This window comes from Lutjanus erythropterus, chromosome 14 (assembly GCF_056507025.1).
Source record: "Lutjanus erythropterus isolate fLutEry1 chromosome 14, fLutEry1.hap2, whole genome shotgun sequence".
In the NCBI taxonomy this organism is placed as follows: Eukaryota; Metazoa; Chordata; class Actinopteri; order Lutjaniformes; family Lutjanidae; genus Lutjanus; species Lutjanus erythropterus.
Window position 1 is genome coordinate 10368858 of NC_139330.1, and position 25583 is coordinate 10394440.

The 25583-nt window shown below is 41.0% G+C and overlaps 1 protein-coding gene across 1 annotated transcript; it reads right to left on the reverse strand.

Moving 5' to 3' along the window:
- Nucleotides 1-959: 959 nt before the first annotated feature.
- nid1a (nidogen 1a) lies at nt 960-25583 on the reverse strand. Its single transcript, XM_084735397.1, has 20 exons — nt 25258-25583; nt 20581-20883; nt 20275-20501; nt 19346-19608; nt 19069-19209; nt 18104-18355; nt 17189-17389; nt 16864-17097; nt 15218-15355; nt 14585-14713; nt 12577-12720; nt 10432-10551; nt 8928-9155; nt 8566-8738; nt 6567-6693; nt 6315-6486; nt 5453-5610; nt 5245-5368; nt 3197-3309; nt 960-1551 (listed from the first exon to the last, which is right to left on the reverse strand). The coding sequence occupies exons 1-20, from the start codon at nt 25459-25461 to the stop codon at nt 1421-1423; spliced, it is 3582 nt and encodes a 1193-aa protein (XP_084591523.1). The 5' UTR covers nt 25462-25583; the 3' UTR covers nt 960-1420.

The window sequence follows — 25583 nt, forward strand, 5'->3', positions numbered from 1 at the left end:
AAAACACTGTAAATTTATTTTAATTGTGAGTTAGAAAATAGTTGGACCACCCACCACCTTCTGGGGGACACAAGTTTCTTATTACTGTACCATATACATTTTATTTATACATACAAGAAATCCTTTATATCTCTAATGTGCACTATATATTTTTGTTTAAACTATGCAATCACCAGTAATATCGACCCATTGTGTGAATGTCTTGCTTGTATTCTGTCCAACTAAATCTCTGCAATTATCCATTTCACAAGGCAAAACTTTTTTCTGTCAGTATCATGCTGCACACCATGTGTGTATTTCAGTGTGTGCAGTTATCCTGTACTATCACCTATGTATCTTTAAGCAAAGTGTGTTGTGTATTTTTTTTTTAATTTTAGGTTTGTTTTATTCATATTTTTTATTTATCACTTTTCGATCCTTGAGCTGCTGTAATGAGCAGATTTCCCCAGTGTGGCATCATTAAAGTTACTCTTAACTTAACTTAAAGGTATAATATGCAACATTTTCCTTAAAAACATATCACATAACATAGATTGAAACATGAGCCCTTTTACATTTGACACACTAAAAGCGTGTGATGGTGTCTGTATCTGCCTTCTGCCTGTATTTCCTCATTCTTTTGCTGCGCTGGGGACATTTTACCGACCCAAAATGACGGTATTTGATGTCTCTGGAATGAGACACAACAATAAACATCTCTGTGGTGCGTTTATGAACAGCTTGGACAAATGTATGTAACGTATGTAAAAATAAAAGAGACCTTACAGACATTTAGAAATCCAATTCTACATTTTTACATATAAATCTGCCTTAGATGGTTCGTTTGTTCAACCATGGTAGGACCTGCACGAGATCCTTCTACCACAACACCGAACATACATCTGCATGTAATGAACACTGTCCAACACAAGGTGTCGCTGTTTTCACAATAAAGCCACAGACACAGCAGCAGACCAACATGTTAGAAAAATGTTTATTCTCTTGCTGCCCAGCATGTAAACTCATCCCACCATCTCGCACAGACACTAGTCACACTCCACAATAATACTTCCATGAGCTGAGCTATAATCCGAACATGCCACAGTGTAACACAACTGACATGAGATGATGTCATGCTTTGCTGTGATGAATTTCACATTTAAATTATGGATCCCTTGAGCTTTATTCTCAGTTTATGTGCACTCAGGAAAAGACAAAACAATAGTGTTTATATTTACAATAATTCTCAAAGGCAGCTGTGATTTAATGGGAGAAGTAGAAATGTAGATAAGCATAACACTGAGCAATAAAAGGCACAGTAAGTTCACCTCTGGGTTTCAGTGGCATTTTCAGCAGCTATATTTTAGTAATGCTGAGTGGCTCCTAACTGGCGGTCAAACATCCAAACAGTGTCAAGCTCTCAGAGGACTGCCGCCTTCTCTCAGTACCCGCTGTCTCTCTCCACGCAGCCCACGCCCACGGCGTTGTCGGGACACTTGCAGGAGCGGCCGGTAGGGGTGGCTAAACAGAGGTGCGTGCAGCCCCCGTTGTTCACAGCACAGTAGTTTTGTCCTGGCGGGAGGAAAAAACATACAAGCTCGTATTAATGCGGGACATTCCAGGACACCTCTATAAATCAGACGCCACTGTTGCAGGGAGCAGGAAGCAGCCTCTTCAGTGTTTGTGCAGCAGATATATACATACTTCAAGGAAACCCATAGCAAACTCCAGATGTTGGAGGCCCCTCTCCCTCAGCTCCACATTCCCTGGCTTTAGTCTTATCTAGAGGGGAGGATGAGGCCTGGTGCCGCACAGTAACATCACTAATCCTTTCACTTAATTATGAAGAGCTGCAGAGTTCCTCCTGTTGTTTTTATGTTGAGGAATGAACCTGAGATTTCTCTCCTTCACAGCCTGCAGTCAGAATTATTTACAGAGGGCACAGAGGCCACGGAGCTGGGCTGCCAGGTCCTGGAGAGTGAAGGGAATGGATAATAAGTCTGACTCAAAGGTAGCCCCCCCCAACCCAAATGTACAGGGGTCAGGCTATTTCTAGGAATGGCCCTTTAGTTTGTGGGGCCACACGTCAGTGCTAGATGAAATATAAAGATGACTTAAGGCATGAAAAAAGAGTGTTTTCTTACCAACTGCAAGATAGAAGAAAAATACTTCAAGAGCAAACAAGAGGAAATAGACAACTTTTTGCTTTAATTTCATTCTGCAGTTTGCATTTTGACTGCAGCATGAGACTGTGATTTTTGCTTGACAAAAAAACCCAAACCTGATAATGAGTTACAACAAAATGTTAAAAGCACAGATAAAGAAAAACAGTGAGATTAGAGCTGAAATATGTGTCAAAGTAAACTAAACAGTCTGCATACAGACAGCCTTGGTTTAAGCTTGTTTCTAATTCATTACAGCGCACATGATGAAGAGGAGGAGGAGCTGGAAAAAAGATGCAAGGCGCAATTTCATTTATATGGACATGGAAATGACAACCTGCAAATCATGTCAGACTATAGTTATAAGTGGTGGAATTTTTTGCTATTTATTAACAAATATACTGTGATATATACCATCACCGTCCATGTTTTAAATGCAGGGGTTTTCAACCTTTTTTGGGTCATGGCCCCCTATCCACTATCCAGGTCCCTCCTACCGCTTTGTCAAATAAAATGTAGTAGTTTTTATATGTATATATACAGGAACAATGTTGTGGTGTATCCTGACATTGAGAAATATTGTTGTGATTGTCATGATGTGATTTTCTACCATGTTTTTTTTATGTCTAATGTTGTGTTTTCCTTGCATCGTTTTGTCCTTTTTATTTCTTTGTGGGGGATTTGTGACATGCTGAATGTGATTTATATATGTATATTCCTCATGTTGTTGGCAAAAGATATAATAAACAACAAAAGAAAGTAATTAGTTACTTTCACCTCTGCCCGTCAGATAGTGTTTCCTGCATTTATGTGTTTCCTGAGCGCCCTCCGCGATCAAGGAGTAACTTACGGGTAGGTGTAGCAGGCTAAGGTAAGGGGGAATATATATTGAAGGGGGAACAGATTTAGACACAACACCTGTTGTCTTCTCCACAGCGGTACAACATTAATACCATTTGGAAACACTCAGGGACTGTAAAGCTGCCTGTTTCCACTTTTAGGGGAATTTATAGGGAATATGTGGCCCGTTTCACCCTCATAACTGGCTTATTTACCTGAAGGACACTGGGCATAGGCTGTGGCGATCCCGTATAGCTTGGTCCGTTTCTGCGGCTGGAACTGGTCTGACTCCTTGCCAGCGTAGCGGTCGACAGCAACCACGGCATCCCTGTTGTAAACACAGAGTTTAGCAATCCAGGACTGTCCCAGCATGAGAAATGTCAGCATCGCGCTTCCCTCTGTTTTGTATAAAGTCTGTCTAGAATGAGTAAGAGGGTTAGCGTAGGCTTTCTCAGTCATAACTGACATAGTTTGTGCGCCCCCCCCACCGCCACCACCCGTCAACCTCCTCCAGCAGGGCTGCAGCCCTGGCAAGATCAGAGGGAGGCCCTGGGCAGGTCACTCAGACGCTGAGGCTGAGAAATTGCAAGCAGCTGCCACTTTTTAAGATGCTTCCTCAACCCACATACACACACACACACACACACACACACACACACACACAAATAGACACCCCAACCCCCGCCTTTTGCGAACATACAGAATCAGCTGCATGAGAAGAAAGCTCCACAGTCTTCAGAGTGGGAGTGTCCGAGTCTGGAGGAACATCAAGGGCCCACGCTTGAAGTGTGGGGAGCTTTCTGACCTCTGACCGGCCCTCTCCTTCCTCTACCTTGACAGATATGCACTCTTACACGGCCCAGTGGACCATTGATAAAGCCTGCATTATGTCTTTAATGCCATAAATTCCAGTGTGAAGTAATTTAAAACCCCCTTCAGTATTTTTCAACCTGGAGCAAACTCAATCTGACAACGCTGTGCACCGTTTTGTTACAGTTTCCAGAGTGAGCGACATATTTCCTCAAAACGGCACACACAGGTGTGCAATAACCTTTTATATACATTTTTTCTCATTTGGTGAGTCTCCCACAGGTGCAACCCAAACAACCACAATGTGTGTACAAACACCACTGTTTTAAAAAAGCAGTAAAGTGCAATGCGCTTGCATAAACAACAGGATGTTCAGAACAGCACTGTTTCTGTTTCTGTTTCTGTGTTTTGCTGGGGCTGAACGCTGCCCTGGGCCTTATTTTCTCATGTTTTGAGTCTGAGTGACTAATGGGGGGCAACAATTTTTCAGACTGGTCCAGTATTGAGGGAGAGCTCTGCAGCCAGCAGAAGCGAAAGTGAGCCACCCCTTTGGGTATCTGTCACAATCTGCTAAAAGAGATTTTTTTAAAGGAGTAAGATATGCCTTGTTAACCAGACTCCTTAATTCAAACTCGACAAAAACAACTCAACCAAAACGTCTTGACTTGTCTTTCCATTGTTCCAGCAATCACCAATTGGTCGAAATAAACACTAAACTCTCTGTGTTACATGTGAAAATATCAGTGAGGAGTGAGAGTGAGGTTGGACATCAGAGGACAGTGGAAAGAAGTGATGTGTACAGCCAGAATATTTTCACATCTAACACGGTGAATACAGGGTTTATTTCAACCAAACAACTAGAGCTGCTGATTGCTGGAGCAGTAGAAAGACAAGCTGAGATGCTTTTGATGAGGGTTTTTTTTGTTTCTGACAGTGTTAAAATCACACTTTTGCAAAGGGAGTCTAGTTAGATTGGCGAGAGCAAATGAAAAACTGGTTACACAAAATGTACTTTGCAGAGGTGCTATTTGGATGAGGTTATGTGATCTAAAAAAATCACAAAAAAACTCGCTCTCGTATGGTCTAACATGATCATGCCGTGACAATAAAGACATTTTAAATGTTTGTCTCTGAGTTTTCTTATGATTTTTGAGAATTTAGAGTAATCTGAGCCTGGATGTGCTTTGATGGGGCACAGTTGCCAGGAGGGATTATGTTGTAGCTCAGTTTTGGGGCTCCGTCAATATTGGACCAATTTTACAAATTGTTGCCCCCATTAGTCAGTTAGACACAAAAACATGAGAAAATAGAGTCCAGGTTGAAAAACACAGATGTTACCTATTAATAATTACTATATATAAACATTACACACATAAACACAGCATACTGAGGACTTTCTCTTACTTAAATTCCACTTGTTGCCATTGAATAATAAAATGAAAAAAAGTCAAACCTCCGCCAGTCAGTGTAGTAGATGTTCTTTCCAAAAGACGTGATTCCAAACGGGTACTGAATCCCCTCCATAATCTTAATGCGGTCACCCCGGGAAGGATGCGTGCACTCCATTTTATGTGTGCCTGCAGGCGAGAGATTTAATTTAGTGCTGATCACAAGGCAGACATCGTGTCATGGATGAGTCATCTGTCTGAAATCTACTGTACCTGCGTCTGCCCAACAAAGCAGAGAGCTCTGAGAGTCGTACGTCAGGCCGTTTGGCAGGCCGAGGTCGTCTTTAACCAGCACCCGTCTGTTGGTCCCATCCATGTAAGACGTCTCAATCTTTGGGGCATCACGGTTCCAGTCGGTCCAGTAGAGATTACTGTGGTAAGGAGAGGTGTGGAGTCAGTTCACCATCAAACTGGACAGATTTTTCGAGCAAATGTCGTAAATTAACGCTAGATTTTAACACAATATTAACAAAATCATACATCTTATTCTTCTGAAAATAAATTTGATTCTTTGAATCAACCGTTGAATTAACCTTTCAATGGTTAGTTGAGAAGATCAATACTACACTGATATCGGTCCTTTAAATATAAAGCTAAAGCCAGCAGCTTGTTAGCTTAGCTTAGCATAACTACTATAAATAGGTTTAAACAGCTGGTCTCGTTCTGTGAAAAGGTAACTAAATCCACCTACCAGCACCTGTAAAGCTCATATATCATTGTTTAATCCATACAAAAAAGTGTAAAAATGTCATTTTGTGGTTTTAAACTGACATTTTGAGAATAAGTTTTGTTGATCTTCACATCTAACTTTCAGTAACAAAGCAAATAAGAATATTTTTAAAAAATGTTGAACTATTCCTTTAATAGAATAACTTTTAAAAAGCTCCTCAGTGATGGGTACCTCACTTGCAGTATGTTAAGGAAACAAGCTGGGGTAACAATTCAAAATAACCATCATTAGTAATTAACAATAAAGGTTATTTAACCACCAATTTACCATTTATTAATGATGGTTATCAGGAAGTGATACCCAAGTTAGTAAAGTGTAAAAGTTTCATGTGAAACAGACACACACCCGTTGGGAGGGTCAGTGATGATAGCACGGGGGTTGACGAGATCAGAGTTGACGATGACACGACGCTGAGACCCGTCCAAAGAGGCCACCTCGATGCGATCCTTCACAGAGTCCGTCCAGAACATGGTTCGGCTCAAGTGGTCGATGGCGATTCCCTCCGGGCTGTCCATATCTGTTGAGAGGTCACAGTTTCGTTATGACGACAGTCTCAGACTGAAAACGAAAGAGAAACAGATAAAATTGAACAGCTACCCGATGTGATGACTGCAGTGGGCTCCCCTCCCTGGATGCTGGCTTTGCTGATCGAGGGAGATGTGATTTCTGTCCAGTAGACCATTTTCTCCACACAGTCATAGGCCACTCCAATGATTACCTTCTCCTGCGGACGGATCAGCAACCAGCAATCTTTGAAGTGCACTTTATTCAAACAAGCGTGGTCAGAGATAAAAACACGGAGCAGATGTCTTTTTTTGACGTTAAGGTCTAGACATAAATCCAAACAAACAGAACCACACACTGAGCAAGACTTCAGACCAGCTGGTTTGGAAATCAGCGGAACAAGAAATGCGGATTGCAATTCCAAAGATGTCAGACTGATGTTAGTAATTAGTGTGAATGTCACCATGTGCCTCCAATAAACTAAGTGCAGGCCTTGAATGCATGAAGCAGATGGGGAAATCGCAGAGCTAGAATGAGAGCATTATTACCAGCAAGGGAGCGACTTGTGCAAGAGGCCGAGCTGATGTTGTATACACGAGTGAGAAATCCAAACATACTGTAAGTTTCTGTGATTGTTTTCTCAAGAGTAATCTGAGCGATCACACATTCCAAAATGTCCTGACTTGACATTGCGCCTAAGATGAACTGAAGATGAAGACATCTGCGCTGTGAAAGACTTCTTTCCTCAAAAGTGCTTATTGTTCAGCCGTGGTATTTTAAGATCTTACAAGCATTTGTCTTTCATGAACAGACATGAATCTAGTAAATTAGAGTTGTCACAGTACCAGAATTTTAGTACCAAAAAAAAAAAAAAAAGACAGTCGATACCTCTTGATAAGACAGCCAAAAGAAAAAAAGAGGCTTCTGCACCAAAAATAAATTAACACCGTGTACAGTTCTGGCACAGATAAAGTCGCTCAACACTGTCTGGACTTGCTGCAAGCCAAGTTCAAGTTGGACAATGAAGCCTTGGTACCTTTGATACTTTCATTTTTGATTTTTAAACATGCAGTATTGCAGGAAATTATTCCCATTTATGACATGTAGACATGTGAAACAATATATAATATAGCATGTTTCAACCTGGATCCTATTTGTCATTGTAAAACACACTTCAAGCACAACAGAAACAAAATAAAACTCAAAAAACATGTCTTGGTACGTATTTTCACTGTTACAGCCATCGCTAACCGTGGTTTGGTTGAAATAAACCTTAAATTCATTGAGTTAGATGTGAAAATATTCTGGCTCTACCGGCTCCGCTTCTCCCCGCTGCTTCTCCGGCGTACAAACACACACTCACTTCCTGATATTTTTACATCTAACACAGCGAATTAAGGGTTTATTTCAACCAAACCACAGCCAGTGATGACTGGAACAGTGGACAGCTGAGCCCAGATGTTTTTGATGAGGTCTGGTTGAGTTTGAACGAAGATGAAAATGTTTTTCAAAGGGAGTCTGGTTAGTTTGGCGACAGCAATAAAACAGCTGTTTCTGGTTAAACTAAATGTATCTTGCTCTTGAAAAAAGAGGGATCCTTTCTATAATGTTATCAGATACTTTTAATAGCAATCTGTGCCTTTTAGAGCAACTTTTACCCACTTTGACAGTGCAGAGTTGCACAGAGGGATTATGCTGTAGCTCAGTTTCACTTCTGCTGGCTGCAGCGTTCTCCCTTGATACTGGACCAATTTCAAATATTGTTGTTCCCATTAGATTGTTATTGTGAGTATCTTATCACATTATGGAAAGGATCCCTACAGAGATTTTGAAACAGCTGTTTTATTGCTCTCAACAAACTCACCAGACCCCCTTGGGGTATTATTGTCCCCATCAGTCACTTGTATACAAAAACTTTGGAAAAAAGGTTGAAAAACACAGAAGTTACCCTTTAAAACTCCTGGCAAGCAGCTTAAACCACAAAAAAAAAACAACCTACCACCAAAATAAAATAAAAATGGATCACACAAATCTGCTCAAACCGCTTGGGGAACTTCCTCTCTGCAAGACAAGTTTATTTAAAGAGACTTACAGGCAGATGGAGGACAGGTTTGGCATCATCCTTTTTCATATCATATCCTTCCAGCGGGACGTGCTCTATCCTGCCGCTCTGGGCGAACAGCAGGTGTGTTCCCGGAGGCAGGGGGTGGACATCAGGGCGAGGGGTGGGTCCAATGGGGGGCGGCACAACGCGATGGTCGATACCTACCAGAGATAAACACTGGAAAATCAGGGGTCTTGTGGGGAGGGAACCAACCTCAAATCAATTTAGTAACAAGTTAAAGACATCTTCTTCAAAGCCTCCACTCGTCATGCATGTCTGGTCTTTTAACACACAGCGAGAGACACTGTGGTCTCTTGTTGTCCAGCACAGAACTCATGTGACGTACTCACACATTGGTCTGCTGCCAGGCCCCGAGCGAGTCCCGGGGACCTCCTGTCCGTTTCGGTCCACGCACCAGCAGTGTCCCGTGCTGCCGTGGCACTGCATGGGTTCGTATTCACCGCTGTCGTCACATGAGGGGATGTACTGTCCAACGGGAGGCCGGGGGCCCCGTGGACCAAACTCCGTCACGGCGAGGAGGCTGTCTCTGTGGGCCTGACACCGTGTTTTTGTCCTCTCTGTAGGGAACGATGACAAACAAGTCCCAGGATGGACACAGATACCCTGCAGCTCATTTATATCTACTACCCAAGCAGTACAGATACTTATTTAAAAAAGAAGATGTAAGGGTAGAAGTACTGATTCAACTTCTTTACGCAAGTAAAAGTGAAAAAGTGCAAGCTCAAAGAATAAAAGTAAAAGTAGCCCTCTGAAGGACATTTCTACTGTACCTCCGTCTTGTTGTCATTTTCGTCTTGTTACGTCTTTTATACCTTCTTCATCTTATTAAATCTTTTTTTGTCTCGTCAAGTCTTTTTTGTCTTTTAAGATCATTTATGTCATTTTTTGTCTTGTTACGTCTTTTAAGCCTTCTTCATCATTCTACGTTTTTTTGGTTTGGTTATGTCTTCTACGTCTTTTACGTCTTTTTCATCTTTTTTATCTTGTTACGTCTTTTTTGTTTTCATCTTATATCTTGTTACATCTGCTATGACATTTTATGTTTTCTTACACCTTTTACAGAATTGTTGTCTTGTCACATCTTTTATGCCTTTTTTGTCTTATTACATCTTTTTTGTCTTGTTAAATCTGTTGTGTATAATATGCACTGATGGATACATCAAGGAATCATCTTTTCAATGTGCAGTTATTGATCCATTAAGGTTGAAATCAGTCTTGATGTTGGAAGGCAGCACACAATGATGCACAATAAAAATAATCAAAAATTCCCCTCAAATGCTTTGAAATTAAAGTAATGAGTCTGTTTTGAAAATTTAAGGAGTAGAAAAATACAGCACATAGTTGTATTAAAATGTAGGGAGCAAAAGTAAAAATAAATTCTCAAATCTACTTCAGTACAGTAACAGTAAGTATTTGTAGTTAGTTACTTTCCACCTCTGCTTCTGCTTTACAGTCAGCCACACAAAAACTCCCACATCTCTCGAAAGACATGACAAATTCCTTCTGCTATCCAGTAGAAAATGAAAAACAGGTTCCAGCTGGCACCAATATACTCCGGAGAGGAACTCATTTTCAAACACTCCTCTTGTCCAAATGGGTGGAATAAACAACGCAGAATGAAAATTATCCATTTTCCATTTTTCTATTATGCAGTCTGAAGCTACATCAAAGAAATCTATCACCACCTCTGTCTCGGCTCCCACAACAGACACCCAAAATAAACTTGTAGCGGCCCGGTCTGAAAATAAAATCAAGTCGACTGACAATGATGCACTGTTGAAGCAGGATGTCGGGTTTGCTTGTCAAAAAGTGATGGCATTCCACAAGACTTACCTGGAGAGCACTGGAAGCCGTCGCCATAGTAACCTGGCCTGCACTGGCAGGTAAATGATCCCTCGGTGTTGTAGCACACGGCGTCCTGATGGCACCTGCCTGTCTGGCACTCGTCTATGTCTTCAGGCAGGATATAAGAGAGTGAGCGAGGAAACAGAAAGATGAATCGTCAACCGTACGGGCTAAAATGTTTCCTGCGTGTCCGATTTGTCCTGCCCTTTTATGGTCTGGGTCGGCCTGTGCCCAAAACTGTCGTCTGAGTGCAGAACCTCGATCGAAGGCGTGGAAAGAATGGAAACTATGAATGAGCGCTCCTGGGGACCGGCCAAAAAAAACCTGACAGGACCTCCGCACATGAAATGCCCATCTGCTTTTCATGTTTCGCTGCTCAACCACTGCAGAGGTATTATGCAACTCAATCTCACCTCCTCCAGTCCTGAGCAGATGGTTGAACAATTATACCCTGAAGTCCATGTAATGGATTTGAAGTATGTACCAAGGTTGCATAAAACTTACATTTGTCCCTTAAAGGGAAAGTTCACCCCAGAGTCAAAAATATATATTTTTGCTCTGGCCTGTACTGCCAGTTATCCATCTAGATTTTTTTGGAGTGAGTTGCAAAGTTTTGGAGATATCAGCCGTAAAGATGTGTGCCTTCTCTGCTATATAATGGGACTAAATGGCATTCAGCTTGTGGTGCTCAAAGCAACGAAAAATACATTTGAAAGCGTCTCTTTCCAAAAATCATGAGCTGTTTACTCAAGCTAATCAACAGACCTACATTCTTTTCTACTAGAAAGGTTGAGTTTCAATAAAAAAAAATACAGCTAAAAATATGGGACAAAGAACCTCCAGATGCCTGCTTTGGTTTCAAAATCTTCCCTATTTTTGAGGCTGGCAAGTATGCCGCCAATAAGTTACCAGCATCGATCATGGTTAGTGGGTTTTCTCTGTCCTGAAAAATGTGTCTCAGAATCTCCTCCTCCTCTTCAATCACCACAAATTCAAACATTATGTGATATTCCACAACTTCTTTAAGGAGCTGTTTCGGGTCCCTCAAAATTTTCTGAGGAAAAAAAAAAGAGGACTGTTTAACAACACATAGGACAGGGTTTTCCCTTACAAGGAAATCCTTGAGGTGATTTCATGAAACTCATCTTTTCCTTAGATGAAGGCATCCTTAGATGAAAATTTAAGGGAAACATTAGCCTGAGTGGTTTTATGCAACTGGGCACTGGACTATTTCAAGGTGTTAAAGGACTGAATGAATGATTTTCCATGCAGCTGACTAGAAATACCGTGCCATTTTCAAAACATGTCACATTACTTAGGATTGAACAGTACTGTGCAGACGGCCTTTAGTTTCTGCAGATGTTTGTTTAACTTAATCATCGTCACATGATAAAGGCATTCGGAAGGAGGGACACTTTTGAAAGCTCTCCTTGTAAGTATAACATCACCGACACTCGAGATTTGAGGATGAATTTTCACACTTTCAGTGCCAGAGGCTATTAAAATAACACAAATTTCACAGTGTCCTTGTTAGGTTCTGTTCTTCCATTCCTCTGCAATGATTCTCTGCTTTTATAAGCTTTTTTGGCAGCAAAGTGTCAAATCTCAGGTTTCACTTTCTCCTTGCACACATCAACAAGTATAAAGCCAGTGTACCAGGCGTACAAGCAGGGCTGTAATTAATTGTTCATTAATGTGCTGATTGTTTTTTCAAATAATTGATTAGTTATTTGGGCCATAAAATGTATGAAAATGGTGGAAAAATGTCATCAGTTGAAAGTGAAAACATGTTTGCTGTGCAGTACTACCAATCTAAAGCAAGTTTCAAGTCTTTAAAGTTGCCGCACTGAAAAGAATGGAAGCCAAAGGTTGAGTGGAAGGTAATCAATCAGTCTTGAAAAATGTCCGTCAGTAATGTGAAGAATAAACATTAGTTATTTATGCACTAAAATATGCAAAACCACAGATGCAGTCCTGTCCTGTCTAATGTTGTGATAAAACCACGCACATAAATGATTTAGTTATAATGTACTACGAGCAGAGTATTTTACTGGATGTGTATTAGATGCAAATAACCACTCATTAATGTTGTACATGCACAGGCGTATTTTATATGTGCAGCGTCTGCAGTACCTTGGCAGTTTCTACCATCTCCTGTGAAGCCTGGCAGGCAGGAGCAGATGTAGGACGAGCCTCCAGTGTACCTGCACATGGCACGCTCAGGACTGTCACAGGTGTGGGTGCCTTCTTCACAGGGGTCCACAGGTCGATTCACCTCTGAGGAGAGGACGATGAGGGAAATACTGTTTATTCAGGGGAATTAAAATCCTGACACGTTAAAGCAGGTCAAAATGACCAGACAGCACATTAAAGTTTGACATGTGTTATGAAGATTTTTGTCATTTTTTATTGGAGTATTTCAATATTTTGCTTATTCACTTTGTTGCAGAGAGCTAGACAAATGCAGTATAAGGCTACAACCAATTGCTGGTTAGCTTAGCATAACACAAAGAACTTAAACAGGGGTACACAGCTAGCCTTTACTTTTTCTATGGATTAAACCGCAGGTATTAAAAAGTTTTTTAGGGCCCCTTAGCTGATAGAGAGACAGAGCAGGGACCCCCCTACTGGTATTGACTATTTTTGGCTCCTCTTTTGTTAGTGCTAACCAGTAGCTGCTAATTCAGCCGCAGCTGTAGCATGGCTAATGCTAGGTCTATACTTTCACTGGTGGTTTCTGAGGTGGAGGGTTTGTCTCGTTACATCTTGGCTCATAAGAGGGTTTTCTTTCACGAATTGGCCTAATCTTTGCTAATAATCAGTCCCTCCAGTAAGTTGTGACATTGTGATCGCAACATTTAACACAAATTCAACAAATCTTCATAAATTCTACGAGATCTGCAACTTTGTCCTATCACTGCAACTTTTCTGCAATTTGACAAATCATTGTAGCTCCACCAATCATAGCATTCCCTCCGTACAAACATCATACGTGTCTGTCTCGATGGGCCACCTCAGTTTTGGAAAAAAACAAGCAAAGGTGCATTAAACAATAATTTGGTGACCTCCCATCAGTATTTCTGAGGACCCCCTGTTGAAGACCCATGGATTAAAGATATAACATGTTGCGTTTGGTAAACAGATTTTCTTACTTTCGGCCTGAGACAGGCTAGTTGTTTCCCTCTTTTTCCAGTCTTTGTGCTAATCAAAACTAACCAGCTGGTTCTATCTTCATTGCACACATCATCTCATCTACTTCAAAGCAAGAAAATAAATAAGCACATGTCTACAAAATGTTGAACTACTCCTTAAATACACGTGGGTTACAGCTGGTGACAAACAGCAAGAGACCAGAAAAGTGAGAAGGAAAACTGAGGTCAGACTAATCTTGCACACTTTTTTTTATGACTTTTCCAAGACTCTGAAGTGTCCTGGTGTGGCGTGATGGTTGTTTTATTTGACTTCAGGCCTTTTAACACACACAGACAATCACACATGTAGTGTGGATCTAAAACCTCACCACACTTTCTACTAGTTGATCTCTGAAATTATGTCACTGCACCAGTCGGTTCAAAGTTGTATGCATGCACTCATGGTCAGTAGGTGTGCATGTGTTTTATCTTGTTCACCCTGGTCTACAGTTTATATCTGCACCTGCACTTCCCATCTACCAGGCCTGATTGCTGAAATATGTAATTGAGGGGGCCCTGTTTCATTGCATTAGGAGGTTTAAACACATACAAGACTTTCCGAAAGGAATAATCAACACAATAAATCCCCTTGCGGCGCCCAGAGATCTGTATTCTTGGTATTATTCCAGCAGCATTAGCCCTGAGAACTCATGAAACTAAGTTAATTAACCTCTGTCTTATGCAAGCGAAGCATCTTATTGCTCGGCTTTGGAAAAGTCTTTATTGTCCATCTGCAAACCTTTTGATTCACGAGCTCTCTTCGTGCACAGCGATTGAGAAGCTTACATAAACAATCAAACACAAAAAGCCACATCTTTCACAAATTATGTGGTTCATTTCCTACCTTTTATCGTCTTCATTGTTTTATCTACATCGAGGGCTCAGAGTTCAAAGGAAGAACTAAATAAGTACCCCAAAAACTGTAACTGTATTTGGCAAACAGCACTCACCAATGCAGGTCTGCCCGTCACTGCTGAACTGATATCCATCTTCACATTCACAGCGGAAGGTCCCAGGCTGGTTGTTGCAGATAGCGTGGGAGCCACAGATCTGAGGATCCTCTCTGCACTCGTCAATGTCTGATAATGAAAAGAGCCACTTATCATATTCTAATAACTCCCACATTAGGTCTGAAGTCAAATCGGTGCCCTAACTTCATCAGATGTCAGGGGATCAGAGGAAAGAGCTTAATTAGATTTCTTAATTACAAATGTTTCATGATAGCATCTGTCTGAAACGCTTCCTTCCTCTTTCTACTGTACGCGCCTCAGAGCTCTTCCTGTCTGCTCCTGAATGGTTGAATAGAGCTCAGGCTGAGGACGGGGACCACGCCGGACATGTTAACCTGGACCGAGAGTATATGAAATTTTGTTTACCATGAGGGACTCCCTCTGCTAATTGTCCAGATTGCCCAGTTCCCCAGGAAGGAAGGCTTTACAAAGTCAGGGTTGATTAAATGATGCTCTAAAACGAAGCGGAAACTGATTTACTTGAAAGCAGATAATACATTAGAGCTGAGAATCAGGAGGCTGACACACCCTCTTCATCGCTACAGACGACGGAGACATGTTTTATGTTCTTACCGTAACATGTGCGTCCATCGCCGCTGAAGCCAGCGGCACACCGGCAGGAGAAAGCAGTTCCCTGTTCAGGTCGGCACACGGCGTTGGTGTCACAGCCGTGTCTTCCAGTGAAACAGGGGTTCTCCTCTGGCTGCCCTCCTGAGTGTATTTTAGAGACAATGTCAGTACTGTAATGTTAATTCATGAGATTCCGTGAGAAAAACATTCAAAAACAGTCCTAACTTTGGGAAGAATTATCTGATCAGATATGAAGAAGACTCTGTGGGCCGCCTTTATACTTTATTCCTCTGTGTAAGACATGGACCGATAAAGTTCAAAGTCCTTTACCGACTTTAGATTATCTAAAATACACCCAACTTACTCTGACTCCCTTTATTTTTCAAAATCATCGGCCCATTTTTGAGAGTTAAATTTCGGGAACCGAGCAGGTTTGTGGCAGCACAGACTGATCCAGGTCAACACTGACAACTTTTGACGTTAATAAATTATGTTGTTACTGGCTGATAATTAATAAGATGGGAATTCCAAATGACATTTTGATATGTTATATATTACTACATATCTTATAATAATACACATTTTATTTTTAGTTTTTTTAAGCATTTTGCTGAGGCACATACACTCTGTTGCAGATGCCGCCCAACCAAGAGATGCAATGATTAAATGATTATCAAATTAATCTGCAAATATTTTGATAACCGATCAATCAAAAAAAGTCCAAATTCTCCAATTCAAGCCTCTTAAATGTGAATATTTTCCGGTTTCTTGGCTTCTCTGTGACAGTCAACTGAATATCTTTTGGTTGTGGACAAACCAAGACATTTGAAGACGACATCTTGTGCTTTTTTTTGACATTTTATGGACCAAACAACTTATAGATTAATAAAGAAAATAACTGACAGATAAACACAATGAAACCAAGTTGCAGCCCTAGCTCAACGCCACCTTTCTTGGTGCGGTTAAGTCCCTGAAAAATCTATCAGTTCACCAGCAAAATACTATCCCATTTGCATCCCTCCTGGCCAGCCATTTTGTTCTTTTTATTTGGAAATTAAAAAAAACAACAACTTTAATCCAGTGCGTCAGTCTCACATGATGTTTTATAAAACCTTGTCTCCGATGATTAGTTATGCAGAAACTCTGTCTTCTGCTTAATTAAGTGTCGCTCTCTGAAGAGTAAACTCACCCTGTGTTTTCTCTTTCGAACAAAACTGTCAGGGATGTTAATGACCAACCATTAATCAATTAATTGCCATTAAAAATTTAACCAATTAAAAATGTATTAAATTATAATTAATCAACTGTCAAGAAATGGCAGTAATTGTGTCTCATTCGACATTTTTTTTGTCTGGCAGAAGCATTTTTAACTATGAAAATCAAGGAAAATGTACAAAGTCTTACACATTTACATGTCATACATAGCAGTCTATTGTATTTATTCATTTGCATTGTTTTGTGTGTGTTTGTCTTTTTTCTTGTAAATGTTTTAAAGATATTTTTGTGTGTGTTTTTCCCTCTTATGTATTTCTAAACATGCCCTAACTTTTAGCAAAACTGCCCTTGGTCAGGATGTTATATGTTGCACTCCGGGAAGGAAGTGAGCACAGCCCAAACAGGAAGACAAAAAATAATTCCCGTGACCTCACCATTGATGTCACCGATCTTGTTGCTCATGGCGAACCGGATGAGCTCATTATTAGCGTCGTACATGACAAACACCTGGTCCACGCTGAGCATCTGAGTCGGCTTCATGTCCCTCAAAGAGTCGCCGTGCTGGCAGCTCTGGAAGGTGATGGTCTGACGCCACTGATACGTCCTGGTCTCAGTGGAGCCGTCGGGCAAACTCACGACGTAGTCCCGGGTGGAGGAGGAGGTGATCACTGGAAGGTAAAGGTGATGATGATTTCCCAGCCTTGACTTCTTAAAAGTTTAGTTATGATAACAAAGACATAAAAAGACTTATTTGCATACGGTTGTTGGTGTACTGATAGATCTCAGAGTAGGGGTCGATCTGCACGGTGGCGCCGCGAGGCACCTCGGGGACCCGGCCCTCCAGCGTGGTGCTCACCGCCAGGTGGTCATGCTCATCGATGCCTTTGAACTCCTGTCTGATGGTCAGCTTCTCATTCCCCGGCAGAAAGGTCACCTCAGCTTGACGTGTGAACTCCCCCCCTACAGAGGACGGAGAGGAGACGAGGTTAACTTTCAGACCGCGGCCCCGGATGAACTTTGGCTTACTGCCGTCTGTCGCGGCTGAGGTAATGTGAGGGGAATTCAGCTAAACATAGTGAGGAAAACTGCAGCTGTTTGGCAAATTACTTGCAGCAGCATTAACATTTCGTCCCTTTGAGAATTATAAGGTTTTATCTGATTATTCACATACTCCTATTCGATGACCACAGATTATGAGAGGAATTACATGCAATTTTGTGCTTTTTATTTAGAAAACAAAAAGATTCTATCTGCAAAGTCAAACTCTAATTTGTTTCTATAAGGTTCAAAATGCGTGAGCCAATCAGCACTTAGAAGGCACACAAGACTGAAAACGTCTTAAAACATATTACATTTTAGAAATATCAAGCCTTAAAGCTCGTTAAATACTCTGTGTTTGAATTGATGGGGTCTTAATCACAATATGAATACTACTTCAACTCATCAATATTTTTTTCTTTCCCTTTCCCCCAAAATTAGACATATATTTCATGTATTAGAATCAAAACTGTGATATAAAACAAAAAAACTCATAAAAAATAACACAGAAAACATTAAATTAAACTTTCTCATACATGTAAACACTCTGTTACAACATTAATTTGATAGTTTAAAACAAATTATAAGTAAACAGTGTTTTAAGAAAGTGTTTTTGTTCCTTAATATTTTCCTCACCAATAAGGCTGAATCCATTCTTAAAGCCTGGCTGCTCCAGAGCGAACGCCCACCCAATCACACCGCCGAGGGCCGACAGGGGCTGCAGCGAGGGCCCGAGGGTGTACGGGATGTCGCTGATGGCCACATAGGAACGGCCGTCATTTACCACAACGTAGGAGTGGAGATCGTTGCTGGTGAACTCCACGGGAGAAGGACTGTGGCCCACATACACTTTTCCATACACTTTACCGTTCATTCTCTGTGGCTTTCCTGCAAAAAAAACCCAACAAAACAAATCAAAACCATCACAGAGAGGAGCAAACAAACACCAAATCATAAAATTGCAGCTTTGTTTAGCTGATAAACGTGGCTGGCATCGCTCATAAATTTAAAGGACCAATGCATAAAATTTAGTGGCATCTAGCAGTAAGATTGTAGACTGCAACCAACTTAATACCCCTTGTCCAATTCTAAGTGTGCAGGAGAAACCACGGAGGCTCTGACACTCACAAAAAAAAAAACATGAAAAGCTGTATACAGAGCTAACTGTTTGGTTTGTCTGTTCTGGGCTACTGTAGAAACATGGTGGTCTCCATGGAAGAGGACGTGTCCTCTGCAGATATGAACAGCTCATTGTAATGTAACAAAAACACAACAATTCTTATTTTCAGGTGATTATACACTAATGAATGGAACCATAAGTATGAGTATTATATTACATATTAAAGTCCTGCCATATTCTGTTGATAAATCCTAAAAAATTGAATATATCTTACACACCAGAACCACAAAAAGCCTTCTTTAACTCCACGCTAGCTCATTTTTTGCCTTTAAATTAGCAAGTGATGTCAGACACTTTAATTCTCTAAACAAAGCTGCAGTTTTACAAAATAGGAAAAGCATTAGCATCACAAGGCATAAAGACTATGGCAGTATAATGACGGTCATGCATTTTAACCAAACTAGTAGGAGTGTAACGTTACCTTCTGCCACACACTGTATCCCATTGCCGTAGAAGCCAGGTCTGCAGTGGCAGCAGTATCCACTAGCGTAGTCCTTGCAGTCAGCAAACTGGGAGCACTTGTGTCTGTTGTTCACACACGTCCCGAGGTTGTATGAGAAGACTGAAAACATGCAAAAGCACGGTAAGAATATGACAGAGACAGCTAATTAAATAAATATATCCTTCCAGCAATGATAAGAAAAGATTTTAAAATGCTGTATCAAAGTAGAAACAACAGGATTAGACTGTGGACTCACCATCTACATTTATATCTGTGTCGTCCACCACCACCACTTCTGGGTTCCCGGGCTGATGTGGGCGGTACTGAACCGGGTGGACTTCGATCTGTGCCCCCTCTGACTCATAAGGAGGGTACTCAACCTGCTGTCCATCAGTGTACACAGCTTGTGGTGTGTCCTCTGGGGGCAGGTCGGTGACTTCACCTGGAGCCACGTTGGTAAAATACGGAGATGTTCCAATCTCATACACATGTACACCCCGCAGGCCAGAGTTGGTCTCTCTGCAAGGAGTTAGGAGACGTTTAGGGTCTTTATTCTTGAAATATTATCCAAACAACAACACCATCTAACAGCCATTCCCGCATTATTTTCCCGGTAGACTCCCCTCTCCCTAATTCATCCCAGGATCACAGTTCTCCTGTATGTCTCCTGATTTCTGACTAATTTTCCCACCGTTTTTCCTTTTCATTACCACAATTAAAAACATAAATAATATTAAGGTAAAACTAAGACACAAGCAAAAGACACTAATATATAGTAAAAGTAAGACAACTCTGAAACTCTAAAAGTCAACAGCTACAACAAACTCCCTAAGAAAAACTTCTCTGGGAAAGTTTTAAAGGAAAGAGGCATGCATTTTATAAAATCTGCCATGTCAGTTTTTATTTATCGGAGCTTTATTTATGCAAGTTCAGGCTAAAGGAACAAATTAACTACTTATTTTTTTTGTGAATTCCATTTTTTAAAACTCACCAGAATGTAAGAAACAAAGTCTCTGAAACTCAAAATTTCTCATATCAATTCCTGCCTATTTTTGAGGTCTCAAAGTTGGCAAGTACACTTACAATGTGGAACACAGCAGTGCAACACTGGAGCTTCACACCCTGAGTGTCAGAGCGTCAGAGGAAAATGGCCGCTGTGTGATTATGGTTAATTGATTGACTTACGCTGCTAAAGCCCTGATGGATGCCTCATCATCAGTGGTGGTGCGGTAGTATGGTCCCTGACTGGAAAACAGGAAGCCTTGGACGACACCTTTACTGAAGCCAGCGTGCATGACCGCATTCCTGTCTCCTACAGGCGTGGAGGAAAACTGCACCCCATCCCGTGCATACAGGACAATAGTGTACGAGGCGGTCTCCAGGGACGCAATAACCAGCTGGAAGGTGTTTCTCTGTGTAATAAAACATTAGAGAAAATGTAAATGACCAGTTCTACCACAGATCACTTGAAAAAAAACATGCGATGCTCACCTTCTTGGCAATACCATCTCCCCTGCTTTGAGGTTCATGCGTGGCGACATCGACCCAGGTGACCACCACTGCATGGGTGGGGTTGACCTCATCGTCCTCGGGGAAAGCCCTGTTGATGTGGTCGGCCGCCTGTCGCAGCATATCAGGACTTGAGTCTTGACGGAAGAAAACTTTGCCCACACCGTCGCTCGTGTCCAGGTCTCCTTGCAGAGCTGCAATCATGCCGAACTTCGGGGGCATTTTGCCAAGATACGTCGACTCGCCTGTTGGCTCTGCTGTGGCAACAAAACCATTGGTGTTGATCTGAAAATAAAAGATCCAGTTAAAGGGATAGTTTGGATTTTTTGAAGCAGGGTTGTGTGAGGTACTTATCCATAGTCAGTGTGTTAACTACAGTAGATGACGGCCAGTTTGGAGAAGCAACAGTGAAGCTAAGGAATGTCCTGCTGTGGACAGGGTGAGCAGCAAAATGTATTTTAGCCTCTTAAAAAAAACAATATCAGTTTAAGTGTTCGCTATATCATGAATATCTTCACTGCTTTACCTGCCTGTCAGACAGCCTTTTCTGATAAAAAACTAACGATATATAAGCTAAATATTGCTCTTCCCAAAGAAACCAGACTCCTTTGGCAAAAACAATAATTTAACCTCACACAACACGAGTTGCCGCTCTACCACTGCCTTGATTGGTTAGTTTGTTTGTGTTATTGTTTGACTTTGGTGAATCCCAACTAGCCTTTTAAAACACCAAAGTCATATAATAACATAAACTAACAGATCGAGGCAGCGATTGACCAGCAATTCCTGTGTTTTGCAAGATAAAATTACTACTTTTCCTAAAGGAGTCAGGCTGCTTTGGAGAGAGCAAACTCTGGCTTATATAACAGAGGTTTCCTGCTGGAAAAGGCTGCCTGACAGTAATGTAAAGTGGTGAAAATATTCTAAATATGGTGCACACTTACACTGATATTGATTTTTTTGGGGTGGGCATCATGGGTAACTCTCACATTAAAGGTCCCATTAATGCTGAAAGGTACATACAGGTTTTGGAGCAACATATGCTGCCATCCAGACGACGTCTTTTTCAGAAACGTCCCTGCCTTTTTCAGCAAGATGATGCCAAGACACCCTCTGCATGTGTTGCAACAGCATGGCTTTGGCATAAAAGAGTTCAGGTACTAGACTGGCCTGCCTGCAGTCCAGACCCGTCTCCCGTTGAAAATGTGTGGCACATGATGAAGCACGGGACTGAAGTTGCATATCAAGCAAGAATGGGAAAGAATTTCACTTTAAAAACCTCAACAATCGCTGTCCTCAGAGTGTTGTATCACCGTGGCAAACATGCTCCTGTCCAATGTTTTTTGGAACGTGTTGCAGCCATCAAATTCAGAATGAGCATATATTCACAAAAAATAAACACAGCTTATCAGTTTGAACATTAAATATCTTGTCTTTGTACTGTATTCAATTGAATATAGGTCAAAAAGGATTTGCAAATCAATGCATTGTTTTTAGTTATCCAAACTGAGGATCAGGTAATACACTGACTATGGATAAGTACCTCATACGACCTCACTTAAAAAAACTGAACTATCCCTTGAAGGTACTGGGGATAAGAAGAAACAAGATGACTGTAACACCGTAGGACTCTCTTTATAATAACTAGGATAACAACACATGAAGAACTGTTTCACAGCAGAGGCAAACCCAGTCCAGTCTGACCCACTTTGATCTTTATTCCACACTCATTAGACTAATGATCCGAGTCAGCTGCCATGTCCTACAAAAGCGCTAACACACAAACAAGATGCCATTTAACACAGAGTTTACACACTAAAGGTTTAATGTGAACACATGGAGGGCTTGTAAAAAAAGGAGAAGCTGGGCTCATGTCAAAAACACTCACACACACACAGACACTCTGCACATGGGGCTCCTTCACTTCCTGACCAGGGGAAAACTAGAGCACTATTCCTGGCCCGGGCCACACTGTTTCCTGTCCTTGCCCCTGACGAGCAGCCCCAGAGAGCCTGGAGATTGCGCACTAATTTTCATTACAGAAACTTCCTGCCAAAATTGAAGATAGAGCTGGGAAAATGATCAGCGGTTCTGATCTCGCAGATGTAGTGCAGAGAGAGATCTTTAAGGTTAGTGGCTACCCGACCATACCGGGGCTTTTGTGGGATATGAATCACACTCAGGGTGAGACGACTAAAACCTTCTAATAATTAGAGAAAATTCTTCTTCTATAAGCATGTCTGGAGCGAAAAGCAGTAGTGTTTGCCTTCAGGGCACAGACAGTTCAGGTTAGACTGTCTCATAACAAAAATCTTCAGGCCATCTTGGCTACAGTAGAGAAATATGTTTGTGGTGAGTGATGCAGGTGAGGAAAACCCCCCAAGGCCTGATAGTTAAAACAAAGAATTAAATATTTATTCTCAACCTCAGGCTCACATTAACCACAACTTTTTTCCTCAGCACATCTCCACAAATAGATGCATGTAACTCTTCCATAAAAGACAACTGATTTAAGAAAGAGATGCAACAATTAGTTGATTAATCAATTAGTTGACAACTATGAAATTAATCGCCAGCTATTTTGATAATCATTTTGAGTCATTTCTTGAGAAAAAAATATCCAGTAAAGTGAATATCTTTGGATTGTGGAAAAAACAAGACAGCATTTTGGGCTTTGGAAAACAGTGATAAACACATTTCATCATTTTTCGATATTTTACGGACCAAGCAACTAATTGATTGATCGAGAAAACGATCAACAGGTAGAACAACAACGAAAACAATCGCTATTGGCAGCACTAATTGAAGATGAAGGTGTATTTGACAGTATTATCAATCAATATTCCTGACTAACCCTCATGACATTAAAGTTTGAATCCTTGTATCTCATCAAGTAAAAACTTTTCTTTAATAAAATATGTTAGAAGCTTTGGAAACTGTTGAGTTCCTGCGTGTAAAGACAAACACTGATTGTATATAATCACTCTCTGATAGGATATGATCCACGTGCAGCACAATTAAAGCAGAGATGAAGCACTTTTCTTTGAAAAGCAGAGTCACTGGGAATAAAGGCCTGTTTGTCTTTCCAACACAATGGTGCAGCTTTCAGCTAAATGTTGCTGTTGCCCTTTTCCAAGTCATTTTAAGCTCCACGTGCTGCCTGCAAACAAGCAAATAATAAACACACCAAGTCTCTAAGGCTGGATGCACTAAAAAGGATTCATTTTTAAACCTGATTAAAGCATGGTTGAACTTTAGATTGTGCTGCACCAAACTTAAAAACTCACTTACACTTAAGACAGATTAAATTTAACCCCCTCTTTAAACATCAGTTTAGTCTAAACCTAGATTAAATTCAATTTTGTAGAACCAAAAGTCCACTTTAAACTTTGAGCCAGTGATAACTTAAAAAATGACGCTTGAGGAGGTTAAACTTTTAAGAGACGAACAGAGAAAAATAATCAAGTTCCTTGTTGAAAGTTAAGGGACAGACTCAACCCAGCTGAATTGTATGATGTCTCTCTTCTTTCTTTCGCTCCAGTTGATAGTACGTCCAACAAGTTTTTCTCAAAAGATGGGGAAATTAGAGCTTCTCCGCAAGCCATTATGAGTTGGCTAACTAATTTTCTTTGCTAGCTAGCAAGCAATGTAAGATTTTGTTAACTTTTTAGCTGGCTAACAAACAATAAAACTTTTTCCAAACCTTTTAGCTAGCTAGCAAGCAAACAATGTAACTTTTTTTTTTTTTTTTTTTACTTTTCAGCCAACTAGAAAACAATATGTGGATTTCTTTTTTCACTTCTTAACATTGTGTTTAACTGTCCAATGTGAAGGATTTAATGATATCTAGTTATACTTATAGGTGTAACATCTATTAGATAGGTAATAGGTTGTTATACTTACTAGCCAGAAACTGAAAGCACTTTTTTTTTTTTTATTTATTCATTCTAATTTGGGTAAGCAAGTATCTCCATACAGATTAAACTATTTAATTTAGGTTTAAGTCACTAAAGTTGGACTTAATAATTTTAAACCTAGTTTTACTAAACTCTTATTTTAACTAAACCTAGATTGGCTCAGTCTTTGTTGATGCGACTCAGCCTAAGTATTTATTCTACAGCCTAGTCTCCAAACTTACTTTTTTGCGTACCTTACATACTGTATGTTATTTAAATGTGGCAGCATGTGAACATTTTAAACATACAGTAGCCTATTTGGTTCATTCAAGCCTCTTTGATTGACCTCACAGTTATTTTACTGAGACTCATCAGTGGAGGTTTGAGGATAAATTGCAAAATTAGTTTCCTCCAGTCCTCTGGTCTCTGAGTCAACAGTAAAATGATAACCTCATGGGAAGCTGTGAGAATGCGTGGACACATACATTCCGCTAGATACAGCAGTCTATGTGATAAGTAAATCAATATTTACAAATACTCCATAGCGACAGAAAAAGCCATACCCTGCCCCAGATATATTTTGCAACTTCCAGGCATTGTTTGAGGTTGTAGCTGCTGACCCTTTTCACGTACAACTGCCTGCCCGGGGTTTCTAGGGTATGCGCAATTGCGCAAGCTCGATGGACAGTCCAGTCTGACCAATAAATCCACGCGTTTGTAATAAAATGACCATAATAGCGTACAAAATTATGGGTTAACTTACAAAGATGCTGTGGAAAGTGCCATCATAAAACAGCAGTGGCTTGTCCAGGTCGAGTCGGTGCGTCTGGTCATTCCCGGCTTCCAGTAACTGGTCTCTTGCGCTCGGACCGAAAGGGAAAAACTCTCCCCGCGTTATGCTCTGCACCGACGCCACAAACCCGAGAAAACTCGCACAGACGAGCCATACTCGCTCCTGCCAACCCATTGTTCGTGTTTCAGGAGCAGTTGAGCAGCCCTGTGGTCTGTCCGAGCCAGGTTAGTGGAGAGTGACGCACGGGCTCCTCCACTAAAGAAAGTTCAGTCAGAGTTTGGCAGACGTGGGGCGGA